The sequence below is a fragment of the Scyliorhinus canicula genome, chromosome 13 (assembly GCF_902713615.1).
Source record: "Scyliorhinus canicula chromosome 13, sScyCan1.1, whole genome shotgun sequence".
Taxonomy (NCBI): Eukaryota; Metazoa; Chordata; class Chondrichthyes; order Carcharhiniformes; family Scyliorhinidae; genus Scyliorhinus; species Scyliorhinus canicula.
Window position 1 is genome coordinate 46,946,369 of NC_052158.1, and position 14,800 is coordinate 46,961,168.

General features: G+C 48.9%; 1 protein-coding gene across 1 annotated transcript; it reads right to left on the reverse strand.

Moving 5' to 3' along the window:
* Nucleotides 1-2,061: 2,061 nt before the first annotated feature.
* On the reverse strand, nt 2,062-2,616 carry LOC119975592 (gastrula zinc finger protein XlCGF71.1-like). Its single transcript, XM_038815378.1, has one exon. It carries the CDS (start codon nt 2,614-2,616, stop codon nt 2,062-2,064), a length of 555 nt encoding a protein of 184 aa, XP_038671306.1.
* Nucleotides 2,617-14,800: the final 12,184 nt, after the last annotated feature.

The following is a 14,800-nucleotide window of genomic DNA, read 5'->3' on the forward strand; positions in this document are numbered from 1 at the left end:
CCCTGAGTGTATCTCACTCTATAACCAGTAATCAGTTCTGGACACTGATGAAAGTGATCTTTGATCTGGGGAGTGCAGCCAGAGCCAAGTCCATGGCACCACAGCTGGTTCAGCTGTTACAGGCGTTACAGAGAGGACAGGGAGAGTAATAGTGATTGGAGATTCCATACTTAGAGGAACAGACAAATATTGCTGTTGCTGCAGACGTGAATCCAGGGTGATTAGCTGCCTCCATGATACCAAAGTCAAGGGTACCATTGAACGGCTGCAGTGTAACCTAAGGGGTGAACAATAAGGGTGCATGGTCCTGATAAATACCAAGAATCTATATAAAAAGAGGGATGTGGTCCCCCAATTAGAATTTAGGGAGATTGGTAGGAAATTAAAAAGCTTGAGCCATACTCCCCCAGGTACCAAGTGCAAGCAAATATAGAAATGAGCAAGATAAAGCAGATGAATGTCCGACTGCCGAGATGGAGCTGGATTGTGGGCTTTCCCTGGACATTGAGATCAGTTCAGGGGCAGATAGGACCAACATTACTCTCCCAAATAGGTTATGGGTGAAATACTCACAAGGCGACACTCTTTTCAATTGTACACAGCATTGTTCATTCTCTGGATACAAACACAACTGGTTGCCTTGCTGCATGAGAGTTGCTCCAAGTCCTGTTTCACTGGCATCTCACTGCAGGGTGACTTCATTATTGACACCATAGTACCTCAGCACTGGCAGTGTCGTAACTAATTGTTTGATGTGAGTGAAAGCTGCTTATTCTGTGCCCCAACACCACTGAACATCCTTTGCAGTGGATCTGCAGAGAGAGTAACACTCTTGACAAAAAAATGAGCAAGAAGCTGATTTTGGTCAGCTGTGTGTGGGTTCACTGATGTTTCATGAGGTCCAACACCTATGTGAAGGGTTTATTACAGAACTCACACCGATAGCGTTTCTCCCTTATGAGTGTGTTTATGGACCAGGGCATACACTGACTGTGAAATTCTTGTCACACACCTCACACTGAATGTTTTTTTTCCAATGTGGATCTACTGGTCCTTCAGGAGATGGGAGGAGTGGTTCTGCCTCCATAAAATCATAGAATGCCAACAGTGCAGAGGGAGAACATTCAGCCCATTGAGTCTGTACAGAGCCTCAGAAAAAGCACCCAACCTAGGCTCACTCCCCTGCCCTATCCCCATAACTCCACCTAACCTTTGGGCACTAAGGGGCAATTCAGCATGATCAATCCTTCCAACTTGCACATCTTTGAACTGTGGAAGGAAACCGGAGCACTCTGAGAAAACCCAGACAGACACAGGGAGAATGTGCAAACTCCGCACAGTCATCCCAAGCTGGAATTGAATCCGGGTCTCTGGTGCTGTGAGACTGCAGTGCTGACCACTGTGCCAGTGTGCCGCCCACCTTGTCACAAACACCGCACCTAAAGTTCCTCCCCTGTGTGAATCCACTGGTGACGCAGGAGTGTTGAAGATCTACAAAAGCTTCATCGTGAACATTACACTTGAAGGGTGTGAGTCCTCTGATGGAGCAGGAGGCTTGATGACTGTGAAAATGATTTATCACATACCTTACACTTGAATGGTTTCTTCCCTTTGTGAATGTGTTGGTGTCTGCAGAGACCCGATGATGAAGAAAATGCTATTTTGCAAAACTCACACCTGAATTTCTCCCCTGTTTGAGTGCGTTGGTGTGTGTGGAGATTAAATGATGCTGAGAATGATTTGTCACACACTTCACAGGTGAATGGTTTCTCTCCTGTGTGAATGTGTTGGTGTGCATGAAGTACTGACCATGATGAGAATGATTTGTCACACACAAGACATGTGAATGGTTTTTCCCGTGTGAATGCGTTGGTGCATGTGGAGATCTGATGGCTGCAAAAATGATTTGTCACACACCACACACGTGAACTGTTTCTCCCCAGTGTGAATCATCTGGTGCTTCAGGAGACATGTTGACATAGAGAATGTTTTGTTGCACACCTCACATTTGAATTGTTTCTCCTCAGTGTGAATCCTTTGATGATGCAGTGGGCAGGATGATTATGAGAATGATTTATCACACACCACACACCTGAATGGTTTCTCCCCTGTATGAATGAGTTGGTGTGTGCAAAGTCTTGACGATGATGAGAATGAGTTTCTGCAAACCTCACACCTGAATGGTCTTTCACCTGTGTGAGTGCATCGGTGTACGCAGAGATTAGATGATGATGAGAATGAATTCTCACACTCCTTACATGTGAATGGTTTTTCTCCTGTGTGACTGCGCTGGTGTACGTAGAGATTGGATGACCGTGAAAATGATTTCTCACACACCTTACAGCTGAATGGTTTCACTCCTGTATGAATGCGTTGGTGTGCACCAAGTACTGATAGTGACGAGAATGATTTGTCACACACCTTACACGTGAATGGTTTCTCCTCTCTGTGAATCCTCTGATGGTGCAGCAGGCTGGATGACTGTGAGAATGATTTGCCATACACCTCACATTCGAAAGGCTTCTCCCCAGTGTGACTGCGTCGGTGATTCTCAAATATCGATGGATATGTGAACGCTCGATCACACATGTCACACTTGAATCGCTTCTCTCCCATGCTTTTGTTGTTGTGTGATAGGTGGAAAAATTGATGCACTTTGTTGGTGTGTATGGAGATTAGATGATGATACGAATTATTTGTCACACACCTCGCAAGTGAATGGTTTCTCTCCTGTGTGTATTAGAGATCATATGTCCCTGTGAAGGTAGCCTCACACTTGAACAGCCTCAGACCTGAAGGAATCAGTCTGTAGTTTTTGACACTCGATGAAGGATTGAAGACCTTAACACACTTGGAGGGCACTCACGCTTCTTCCCAGTCTCACCCTGACCGATCACCCCCAACCAAACCTTTGGAAAGGTTAGTTCTAATGGAAAGATTGACACCACTGACCAGTTTCAAATCTGATAATATGTCAAAGCTCCCTGACCCGACCGATTTCCAGATTATTTTTTTCATTGCTCAAGGGTTCTCTATGTTGACCAATGTTGTGAAGGGACTTGATATCTTCCCACAGTTGTACAGTTGTCCCTTGGGCGATGGTCAGGATCTAACTGAGGTGTCTCTCTTCGCTGTATCTCTGGTGTAGCATGGTGTACTCCTTCTGTAAAACAGGAAAACGTACATAAAAAGCAAGAGGGTAGCCAAGGAAAGGGTGGGGCCACTGAAGTACAGGCGAGGGATCTGTGGAGCCAGAGGAAATGGTCGAGGTATTAAATGAATACTTTCATCAGTATTTACCAAAGAGAAGGAATTGGTGGATGTTGATACTGGGGAAGGGTATCAATCCCGCCCCCGCCAAGTCCCAAATTCTTCGCCATCCGAAATTCGGCGGGGGCGGGATTCGCACTGCGCCGGTCGGGGCCCCACGGGCAATTCTCCGGCCCGAGATGGGCCGAAGTCCCGCCGCTGACAAGCCTCTCCTGCCGGCGTGGATTAAACCACCCCTGGTACCGGCGGGATTGGCGGCGCGGGCAAGCGCCGGGGTCCTGGGGAGGTAGGGCACTGGGCGATCTGACCCCGGGGGGTGCCCCCACGTTGGCCTGGCCCGCGATCGGGGTCCACTGATCGGCGGGCGGGCCTGTGCAATGGGGGCACTCTTTTTCTTCTGCCTTCACCATTGTCTTCACCATGGCGGAGGTGGAAGAGACCCCCTCCCCTGCACATGTGCCGGGATGACGTCAGCATCCGCTGATGCTCCGGCCTATCCGTGGACCTCCGCCGGCCGGCGGAGTCCTTTTGGCCCCGGCTGGCGGGGTGCCAAAGGCTGTTCCCACCAGCCGGCGGAGCGGGAACCACTCCAGCATGGGCCTAGCCCCTCAATCTGAGGGCTTGGCCCCTCCGCACCTTTGGGGAGGCTCAACGCTGGAGTGGTGCACTCCAATACGCCGGGACCCCCCGCCCCGTCAGGTAGGGGAGAATCCCGGCCTAGGTGTTGGATGTCTTAAAAATTATTAAGATAGATAAGTCCCTAGGGCCTGATGAGATCTACCCCAGAATACTGAAGGAGGCTTGAGAGGAAATTGCTGAGGCCTTGACAGAAATCTTTGATCCTCATTTTCTTCAGGTGATGTCCACGAGGACTGGAGAATAGCCAATCTCCCTTAAGAAGGGTAGCAAGGATAATCCAGAAACTACAGGCTGGTGAGCCTTACATCAGTGGTAGGGAATTTACTGGAGAAAATTATTCGAGACAGGATCTACTCCCGTTTGGAAGCAAATGGACGCATTAGCGAGAGGCAGCATGGTTTTGTGAAGGGGAGGTCATGTCTCACTAACTTGATAAAGATTTTCGAAGAGGTTACAAAGATGATTGATGCAGGTGGCGCAGGGGATGTTGTCTATATCGACTTCAGTACGGCCTTTGACAAAGTCCCTCATTGCACGCTGGTACAAAAGGTGAAGTTACACGGGATCAGGGGTGAGCTGGCAAGATGGATACAGAAATGGCTAGGTCATAGAAGGCAGTGAGTAGCAATAGAAGGGTGCTTTTCTGATTGGAGGTCTGTGAATAATGGTGTTCCACAGGGATCAGAGCTGGGACATTTGCTGTTTGTAGTATATATAAATGATTTGGAGGAAAATGTAACTGGTCTGATTAGTAAGTTTGCAGATGACACAAAGGTTGGTGGAATTACGGATAGTGATGAGGACTGTCAGAGGATACAGCAGGATTTAGATTGTTTGGAGACTTGAGTGGAGAGATGGCAGATGGAGCTTAATATGGAAAAATGTGAGGTGATGCATTTTGGAAGGTCTAATGCAGGTAGGGAATATACAGTGAATGATAGAACCCTCAAGAGTATTGACAGTCAGAGAGATCTTGGTGTACAGGTCCACAGGTCACTGAAAGGGGCAACACAGGTGGAGAAGGTAGTCAATAAGGCATAAGGCATGCTTGCCTTCATTGGTCGGGGCATTGAGTATAACAATTGGCAAGTCATGTTGCAGCTGTATAGAACCTTTTTTTGGCCACATTTGGAGTATAGTGTTCAATTCTGGTTGCCACACTACCAGAAGGATGTGTAGGCTTTAGAGAGGGTGCAGAAGAGATTTGCCAGATGTTGCCTGGCACGCAGGGCATTAGCTATGAGGGGAGAGCTCAATTTCCGGTTCAATTCCCGGCTTGGGTCACTGTCTGTGCGGAGTCTGCACGTTCTCCCCGTATTTGCGTGGGTTTCCTCCAGGTGCTCTAGTTTCCTCTCACAGTCTAAAGATGTACAGGTTAGGTGGATTGGCCATGATAAATTGCCCTTAGTGTCCAAACAAAGGTCGGGTTACTGGGTTGTAGGGTTGGGGTGGAGGTGTGGGCTTGGGTGGATGCTCTTTCCAAGGGCTAATGCAGACTCAGTGGGCCGAATGGCCTCCTTCTGCACTGTAAATTCTATTAGAGGTTGAATAAACTCGGTTTGTTCTGATGGGAATGACGGAGGTTGAGAGGCGACCTGATAGAGCTTCATAAATTTTGAGGGGCATAGACAGTGTGGATAGTCAGAGGCCTTTTCCCAGGGTACAGGGGTCACAGCAGCTGGTTTAGCACACAGGGCTAAATCACTGGCTTTTAAAGCAGACAAAGGCAGACCAACAGCACGGTTCGATTCCCGTACCAGCCTCCCTGAACAGGCGCGGAATGTGGCGACTAGGGGCTTTTCACAGTAACTTCATTTGAAGCCTACTTGTGACAATAAGTGATTTTCATTTCATTTCAATTACTAGGCGGAATAGGTTTAAGGTGTGAGGGGCAAGGTTTAGAGGAGATGTAAGAGGCAAGTTTTTTACACAGAGGGTAGTGGGTGCACCTAGGGTACAGCGGTCAATTACTATGCGGAATAGGTTTAAGGTTTGAGGGGCAAGGTTTAGAGGAGATGTAAGAGGCAAGTTTTTTACACAGAGGGTAGTGGGTGCCTGAAACCCGCTGCCGGAGGAGGTGGTGGAAGCAGGGATGATAGTGACGTTTAAGGGACTTATTGACAAATACATGAATAGGATGGGAATAGAGGGATACGGACTCCGGAATTGCAGAAGATTTTAGTTTGGACGGGCAGCATGGTTGGCACAGGCTTTGAGGGCTGAAGGGCCTGTTCCTGTTCTGTACTTTTCTTTGTTCTTTGTTGTATGATTTCCTCAAACTACCTCTCCTCCTTTGGCTGAAGGGTCTGACTCCTCAGTTTTTATTTATACTTTCAAAGGATGTATGCATCACTGACTAGGCCAACATTTATTGCTCATCTCTAATGTCCTTGAGAAGGTTTTTTAGAATTTAGAACAGTACAGCACAGAACAGGCCCTTCGGCCCTCGATGTTGTGCCGAGCAATGATCACCCTACTCAAGCCCACGTATCCACCCTATACCAGTAACCCAACAACCCCCATTAACCTTATTTTTTCAGACACTAAGGGCAATTTAGCCTGGCCAATCCACCTAACCCGCACATCTTTGGACTGTGGGAGGAAACCGGAGCACCCGGAGGAAACCCACGCACACACGGGGAGGATGTGCAGACTCCGCACAGACAGTGACCCAGCCGGGAAGGTGGTTGTGAGCTGCCTCATTGAATCACTGCCACCCATGTGGTGTAGATCCACCCACAGTGCTGTTAGGGAGGGACTTCCAGCAACCGTGAAGGAATGGTGATATATTTTCATGTCAGGTCATGTGTGATTTAGAAGGGAATATTTGGGTGTTGGTGTTCCCATCCATTGCTGCCCTTGTCTAGGTGTTAGAAGTCGTGGGTTTGGGAGGGGCTGTTGGAGGAGCTTTGTTGAGTTTCTGACGTGTATCTTGTCGGTGGTACACACTGCTGTCACTGTGCACCAATGGTGGGAGAGGGAATATTAAAGGTGGTGGAAGGTGTGCCAATCAAGTTGGGCTGCTTGTTCCGGATCGTGTCAAGTTACACGAATGATGTTAGAGCTGCATTCATCCAGGCAAGTGGACAGTATTCCCCCACACTCCTGACTTCTGCCTTGTAGATGTTGGACAGTTAGAGTTAGAATCTGGAGGTGAGTTAATTACCGCAGAGTTCTGAGCCTCTGAACAACTCTTGTAGCCACAATATTTATATGGCTCAGGCTATCAGCCTTATGGAGCTATTACTGGAGTGTGGTGCTTCTTTATTGATTTGGTTATTTTTGTTGCCGGAAGGTATTGCCTTCCGTTTCGGGATTGATACATCTTTTTGTGTTAATATTGATGCCTGCCTCGATTTCCAGCTTCAATAGACGAAAGATTTTAACAAAAGAGCAACTAAACAAAGGAAACTTACAAATTCAAATAACGATAACAATGCCCACCAGTCGAATAACGGTACAAACTTTTGATTATGCTTTGATGGAATGTGTATTTTGTTCATGTTGTGTAAGTTTAGAATAAAATATCTTTATATGGCTCGTCCATTCAAATTCTCGTCCATGTCAATTAATCCATGATCCTGGACATTACATGGTTTCTTATCTCAAATTAAAGCAGACATCTAAACCATTTTCATTTGTGTTCTATACACACTACATAACCTGTTTTGTAAACTTCTTGAATAATTTTAGTTACAAGTACCTCTACCACTCTACCCTTTGTTTTCAACATAGAGTGACTCATTCCAAGTGAACATAATGAGAAGGAACATCAACCTTCAAATAACGTGTCCAAAATAGAGAGTCACTGATAGAAGTCTGGTTTAACACCAGTTCAATTAATTTTGAGATGTAGAGCTGAAGATACAATCATGAGGACACAGCATCCTTTCCCCATCCTGAATAAATGGGCAAAGAAGGTATCAGGCTCGCTACAGTACAGAAGGAGGCTATTTGGCCCTTCAAGTCTGCGCCAACCCTCTGAAAGAGCACCCCACCTAGGCCCGCTCCCCCTTATCCACATAACCCCATCTAGGGGCAATTTAGCATGGCCAATCCAACTATCATTAACATGAAACATTATTTTATCTTAGTAAGACGTCATAAAGAGTAACAGAAACAAACGTTAATGAGAAAGATGGTGGATGAGTCAGAAAACGGAAATGACATCAATAGATGGCCATCACCCTCAAGAAAGCAATTAGAAACTGATTATGCATCACCAAGACCAATCAAACCTTGATTGCGCAATCCTTAAGCTAATTAAGAATTAGCCTCATCTCATTTAGACCAATCAGAATGCAATAACATCTTTGATCGCACTGTGGTTGTGGCTAGGAAGCAGTTAAAAAACAGCAGCTTTCGCTGAGCAAGTTGTGCAGCAGAGGTTACAGCGAGAGAACAGTGGCAACCTGCACCCAAAGCTGAACCAGAAAGCAAGAGCTGGAGTACGCTAGTCAAGTCCCACCCTGTCTCTGATAGACATAAATCTACAACTTATTAAAGATTTCCTCAGTTACTTCACCAAACTCTCTCCTATTGCCAACATAGTTACGGTCTCAAATGAGCACAATTAGAATTTAACTTTAACTGACACCTAGAACTTTTCTTGTGTGGTCTGAATTTTACTTGTCACCTCACAGCCTAACCTTGAATGTTGCATAAGATTTTCTGCATGTTGACACAGATTTCTTCAGTATTGGAGGAGTCTTGAAAGATGTTGCACATTGTGTAATCATCAGTGAACATCTCATAGGTTCAAAGTCAATATTAAGGACTCAAAGGTAACTGCCAGCTGACTGTTTACCACTGTGCCCCCTCTCTGGTGGCAGGACAGGGCATATCTGGGGAGTGTGATGGTGGTGTCTAGGCAGTCGTACTCACAGCAGCACACATTAAAAACAATGTCAGGCTGTTGCCTGGCTAGTCAATAGGACAGTTTATCGCAAGGAGGGCTTTGTAAGGTTGACAGGGCTGGGTGGCCCATTGTCACTTCCAGTTTCTCGGCCAATGCAAACTGCTCCATCTGGGTTTACTGCTTTGTGAATTTGTAGTGTCTTGCTGCAATTCAGTGGCTTGCTCAGCCAATTCAGAGGGTACTTAAGAATCACCCACATCGCAGTGGGACAAGCCACATGTCGACAATGATGGCAGATTTCCTTCCCTAAAAAGGACATTAATGAAGCAGATGAATTTTTATGACAATTAACAATGGTTTCATGGTCACCACTGCTGAGATGAGCTTCCAATTAAAAATTAATAATCTGATTTAATTTCCCCAAGCCACCGTAAGGGCAGTTTGAACCCATGACACCAGAGCCTGACCCTGGGCATCTAATTTTCTGGTTCAGAGATTGTACCACTGTCAGCTTCCTGTGAGAGACTGTTCCACAGTGAGTACCAGTCTACTATTCCACTGTGTGGGAATCAAATACAAGTCCTTTCTTTTTCCTCACTTGACTGTGATACACCCTCTGTTTCCAACAGTGACACTGGGTCCAGAAACAGACAATGCAGCTACTTTCTTTCCTCCGCCAGATCCCCATCTTTCCGTGCACTGAGGGAAATGGAAAAGACAGTTGGGCTCAGTGTAAAACAGGCTATCAGTTCACAGTGTGCTCAAGTTGTGCTGGTGAAGACCAGTTTTACCCTCAAAGTATGTGTTTAAAATAAAAAAAATCAGGAAAATTGTTAATCATCTTGTTTTCAAATTTATTTGAAGAAAACACTCTGGGAAGGAAGTACTGGAAGCTGAGGAAAATATTACTTCAGTGCAGCTGATTGAAGGATTCTGGTTTATCCTGGGAAATTAGATACACTGCACTTACTCAGACTGCCCATCCCAAATTTAGCTCTCAGACACAGCACTGGGCAAAAAATCCAAGTCCAGGCTTCTGGGAAAGGCCAAGGCCTTCAGGTAAAATCTTTTAAGAAAGACATTTAAATCAATTTGTATTTGCCCCTCCCAGATAATTAGACCTCACCATCCCATATTCAACAATAACCCATCAACAAAACTCAGTCTGAGAATCAGAAGAGAAATGTTTCCACTAAACACACTCAATATCCAAACACAGCCAATCAAACAGTTCAGCACAAAGAATAAACAGATCATGAGCTGGATCTCACACAGTGTGGTAAACACCACTGGTAACACACTATGTGTATTACGGTACTGCCACTGTACTACAGTTAATACAGTACATCCCAGCATGCTGGCTCTTCCCAGCAGGCGTAGTATAAAAGTGTATGCTCTCCTGCGCTGCTCCCATTCTGGTTCCAGCTGCAGGAGGCTTAATATCTAGTGTAATAAAGCCTCAATAGTTCCACCATTTTGTCTCATTGTCATTGATGGTACATCAATTTATTAAACTAGAATTTTAGAGATGAACGTCTTAATCATGCCTGATCGCCTGGAGCTGAACCCTCGCGCACATCCATCTTTGAGCACTGGCTAGCCTGCTTTGAAGCATCCACAGAAGCCCTCTCGGACCCACAGAAGCTTCACCCTCTACTCACGGGTGAGCCCACAAGTTTTCCCCCTCATTCCAGATGCGCTCACCTACACGGAAGCGATGTCGCTACTAAAAGGACAGTACATCAGGACTGTGAATCAGGATTCTGCCAGGCACCTCCTGGCTACGAAACGGCAACTCCCGGAGGAGTCTCAGGACGATTTCTTGCATGCTCTGCGGATACTGGGTAGGAACTGTAATTGCCAGGCAGTGTCGGCAGTCTAACACACAGAACTGCTGATAAGAGATGCCTATGTCACAGGAATTAAGTCCAATTACGTTCGCCAGCGGTTATTGGAAGAGGGTACGCTCGACATTACGGAGACTGTGCAGCTCGCGAACTCCCTAGAAGTGGCCTACTGCAATCTAGAGGCCTACACCTCTGACTGCGTGGCATCCATGTGGGCACCATGGGCCACACCATCTTCCGACCCGAGTACACCGCAAGCCAGCCAACTCCGGAGGCCCCAAATGCTATTTTTGTGGCCAGAACAAACACCCCAGACAACGCTGTCCAGCGCCGAGTGCGACCTGCAACAGGTGTGGCAAGAGGGCCACTTTGTCTCCGTTTGCCAGGCCCTATCGGTCGCTGCCGTTTCCAAGCCCAGCATCGCTCCACCCCCCGCGTGCGATCCAGGGGCGCTGCCATCTTCGCCGCCCGCCACATGTGGTCCGTGGGTACCGACATCTTAGCCTCAGGACCCTTGCTCACCTGGTCGTTCGCAGGCCACCGATACCTCTGCCGACCAGCCCACCGACTGCCAACATCTGCCGCAGCTCGCCTCCATCACCCTCGATCAGTCTCGGCCCTGCAACCTCGCGACCACTACGACGACTGTAAGGATCAACGGGCATGCGGTGACCTGCCTCTTCGACCCCGGGAGCACAGAGAGTTTCACCCGCCCTGCTATGGTAAGGCGCTTCTCCCTCCCGGTCCTCCCCGTCACCCAGAAAATCTCCCTGGCCTCCGGATCTCATTCCGTACAGATCCAGGGCTACTGCATTCTGACCCTCTCCATACAGGGTGTAGAGTACATCAACTTCAGACTCTATGTACTCCCCCACCTCTCCGTTGACCTGTTACTAGGTCTCGATTTTCAGTGCCACCTCCAAAGCCTTACTCTGAAGTTCAGCGGACCCCTGCCCCCCCCTCACCGTCTGTGGCCTCACGACCCTTAGGCCAATCCGCCCTCACTTTTCGCAAACCTCACCCCGGACTGCAAACCCGTCGCAATGAGGAGCAGACGGTACAGTGCACAGGACAGGACCTTTATCAGGTTGGAGGTCCAACGGCTTGTGCGGGAGGGGGTCATTGAGGCCAGTAACAGCCCCTGGAAAGCTCAAGTGGTGGAAGTTAAGACTGGTGAGAAACACCGAATGGTCATCGACTACAGTCAGGCCATCAACCGGTAGACGCAGCTCGATGCGTATCCCCTCCAACGCATATCTGACATGGTCAATCAGATTGCGCAGTATCGAGACGTCTCCACAGTTGACTTGAAGTCCACCTATCACCAGCTCCTCATCCGCCCCGAGGACCACCAATACACTGCATTCGAAGCAGATGGCTGTCTCTGTCACTTCCTTAGAGTCCCCTTCGGTGTCACCAATGGGGTCCCGATCTTCCAGCAAGAGATGGACTGAATGGTTGACCAGTACGGGCCGCGGGCCATGTTCCCATACCTAGATAATGTCACCATCTGCGGCCACGACCAGCAGGACCACAATGCAAATCTCCAGAAATTCCTCCATAGCGTCAAATTCCTTAACCTTACCTACAATAATGAGAAATGCATTTTCCGCACCACCCGCTTAGCCATTCTTGGCTACGTTGTGAAAAATGGAGTCCTAGCACCTGACCCCGACCACATGCGCCCCCATAGAACTCTCCCTCCCCCAATGCTGCAAGGCTCTGAAACAATGCCTGGGGTTTTTCTCATATTGCACCCAGTGGGTCCCTAATTATGCGGACAAGGCCCGCCCACTCATCAAGTCCAGTTTTTCCCCTGACGGCTGATGCCCACTGGGCCTTCAACCACATCAAGGCGGACATGGCCAAAGCCACAATGCACGCGGTTGACGAGACTCTCCCAAACAGGCGGGCAGACCCGTGGCTTTCTTCTTCCGCACCCTTCATGCCTCCGTAATGCGGCACTCCTCTGTCGAAAAGGAAGCCCAAGCCATTGTGGAAGCTGTGCGACATTGGCGGCATTACCTGGCCGGCAGGAGATTCACTCTCCTCACTGATCAACGGTCGGTTGCCTTCATGTTTAGCAATACACAGCGGGGCAATATCAAGAATGACAAGATCTTGAGGTGGAGGATCCAGCCCTCCACCTATAACTATGAGATCTTATATCGCCCGGGGAAGCTCAATGAGTCCCAGATGCCCTATCCCGCAGTACATGTGCCAGCGCACAAGTGGACCGACTCCAGGCCCTCCACAATGACCTCTGCCACTCGGGGGTTCACCCGGTTCTTCTATTTTATCAAGGCCCGCAACCTGCCCTACTCCATCGAGGAGGCCAGGGCCGTGACCAGGGACTGCTAAGTCTGCGCGGCGTGCAAGCCGCACTACTACCGGCCAGACAGAGCTCATCTGGTGAAGGACTCCCGCCCCTTTGAGCACCTCAGCATGGACTTCATAGGGCCCTCCCCTCCACTGACCGCAACGTGTACTTTTTCAATATCATTGATGAATACTCCCGCTTCCCTTTTGCCAGCCCATGCCCCGACATGACGGCTGCCACTGTCATCAAGGCCCTACACAGCATCTTCACCTTGTTCGGTTTCCCCACCTATATCCATAGCGATCGGGGATCCTCCTTCATGAATGATGAGCTGCGTCAGTTCCTGCTCAGCAAGGGCATCATCTCGAGCAGAACGACCAACTACAACCCCCGGGGAAACGGGCAGGTGGAGAGGGAGAACGCGATGGTCTGGAAGGCCGTCCTGCTGGCCCTTCGGTCTAGGAATCTCCCGGTATCCCACTGGGAGGAGGTTCTCCCTGATGCGCTCTACTCCATACGATTGCTCCTGTGCACAGCTTCTAATGAGACCCCTCACGAATGTGTGCTTGCCTTCCCGAGGAAGTCCACCTCCGGGGTCACGCTCCCAAACTGGCTGACAGTTCCTAGGCCCGTCCTCCTCTGGAAGCATGCGTGGAGTCATAAGTCGGATCCCCTTGTCGAAAAGGTCCTTCTCCTCCACGCAAATCCACAATACGCCTATGTGGCACATCATGACGGGGAACAGGACACAGTCTCCCTCCAGGACCTGGCACCCGCTGGGCCCCACCTACAACCACCACCACCCCTGACCTGGTACCGTCCCCTCCCCCTCCAGTTGCCTCCCCTGCCCCTGCACCGTTCAACCTCCGACCAGCAACCCTCACCGCAGCCCCCACCCCAGCAGCATCTGTCCCCTCACCGGATCCACTACTGGGTGAAGGAGAGGACAACACGCTCCCGCATGTGCCGACATCGGCGCCCACACCACAACCAGGACTGCAGCGATCATGGCGGAGGGTCAAAGCCCCCGACAGACTCAATTTGTAACATTATTTTTCACCCCCGCCGGACTTTTTTTAAACAGGGGGTGAATGTGGTAATACAGCTGAAAATGATGCACAGAGCACATTTAACCAATTCCCAAATGAGCAGGTTCTTCCTGGAGGTGAAGGACAAATGCAAAAGGTGCCAGGGAGGTCCAGCTAACCACACCCACATATTCTGGGGAATGCCCAAGAGGTTGGATTCAGGACAGCCTCCTTCGAGGCAATGCCCGAGGTTATGGGATGAGGGTGGGGCCATTCCAGAAAGTGGCAGTCTTCAGGGTATCAGAACATTCAGAACTCCTTACGATGATGGGGAGGTGACCTAGACTTTGTCGCCCTAATCTCCCTCTGAAAAATTCTAAGCTGGCGATCGGCAGCATTATCCGAAGCTACAGACTAGCTGGCAGACCTGTCAGATTTTCTCCAACTGGAGAAAATAGGGGCTCGCTTAGCTCACTAGGCTAAATCGCTGGCTTTTAAAGCAGACCAAGCAGGCCAGCAGCACGGTTCGATTCCCGCCCCAGCCTCCCCGGACAGGCGCCGGAATGTGGCGACTAGGGGCTTTTCACAGTAACTTCATTAAGCCTACTCGTGACAATAAGCGATTTGTATTTTTTTCAAATTCAAATTGATATTTGGGGGTCGGAGGAGGGCTTCCAAACGATATGGAGGCCATTCGCCAACCTGTACCAGGACCTGTTTGCAGCTAACAGCCAATAGAGCAAAGGGAGCAGGTGCCCATGGAAAGACCACAAACAGCAATGAAAATGGAGAGGAGGAGGGATTAATCGGGAGACACATAGACCACACCCTACGCGGT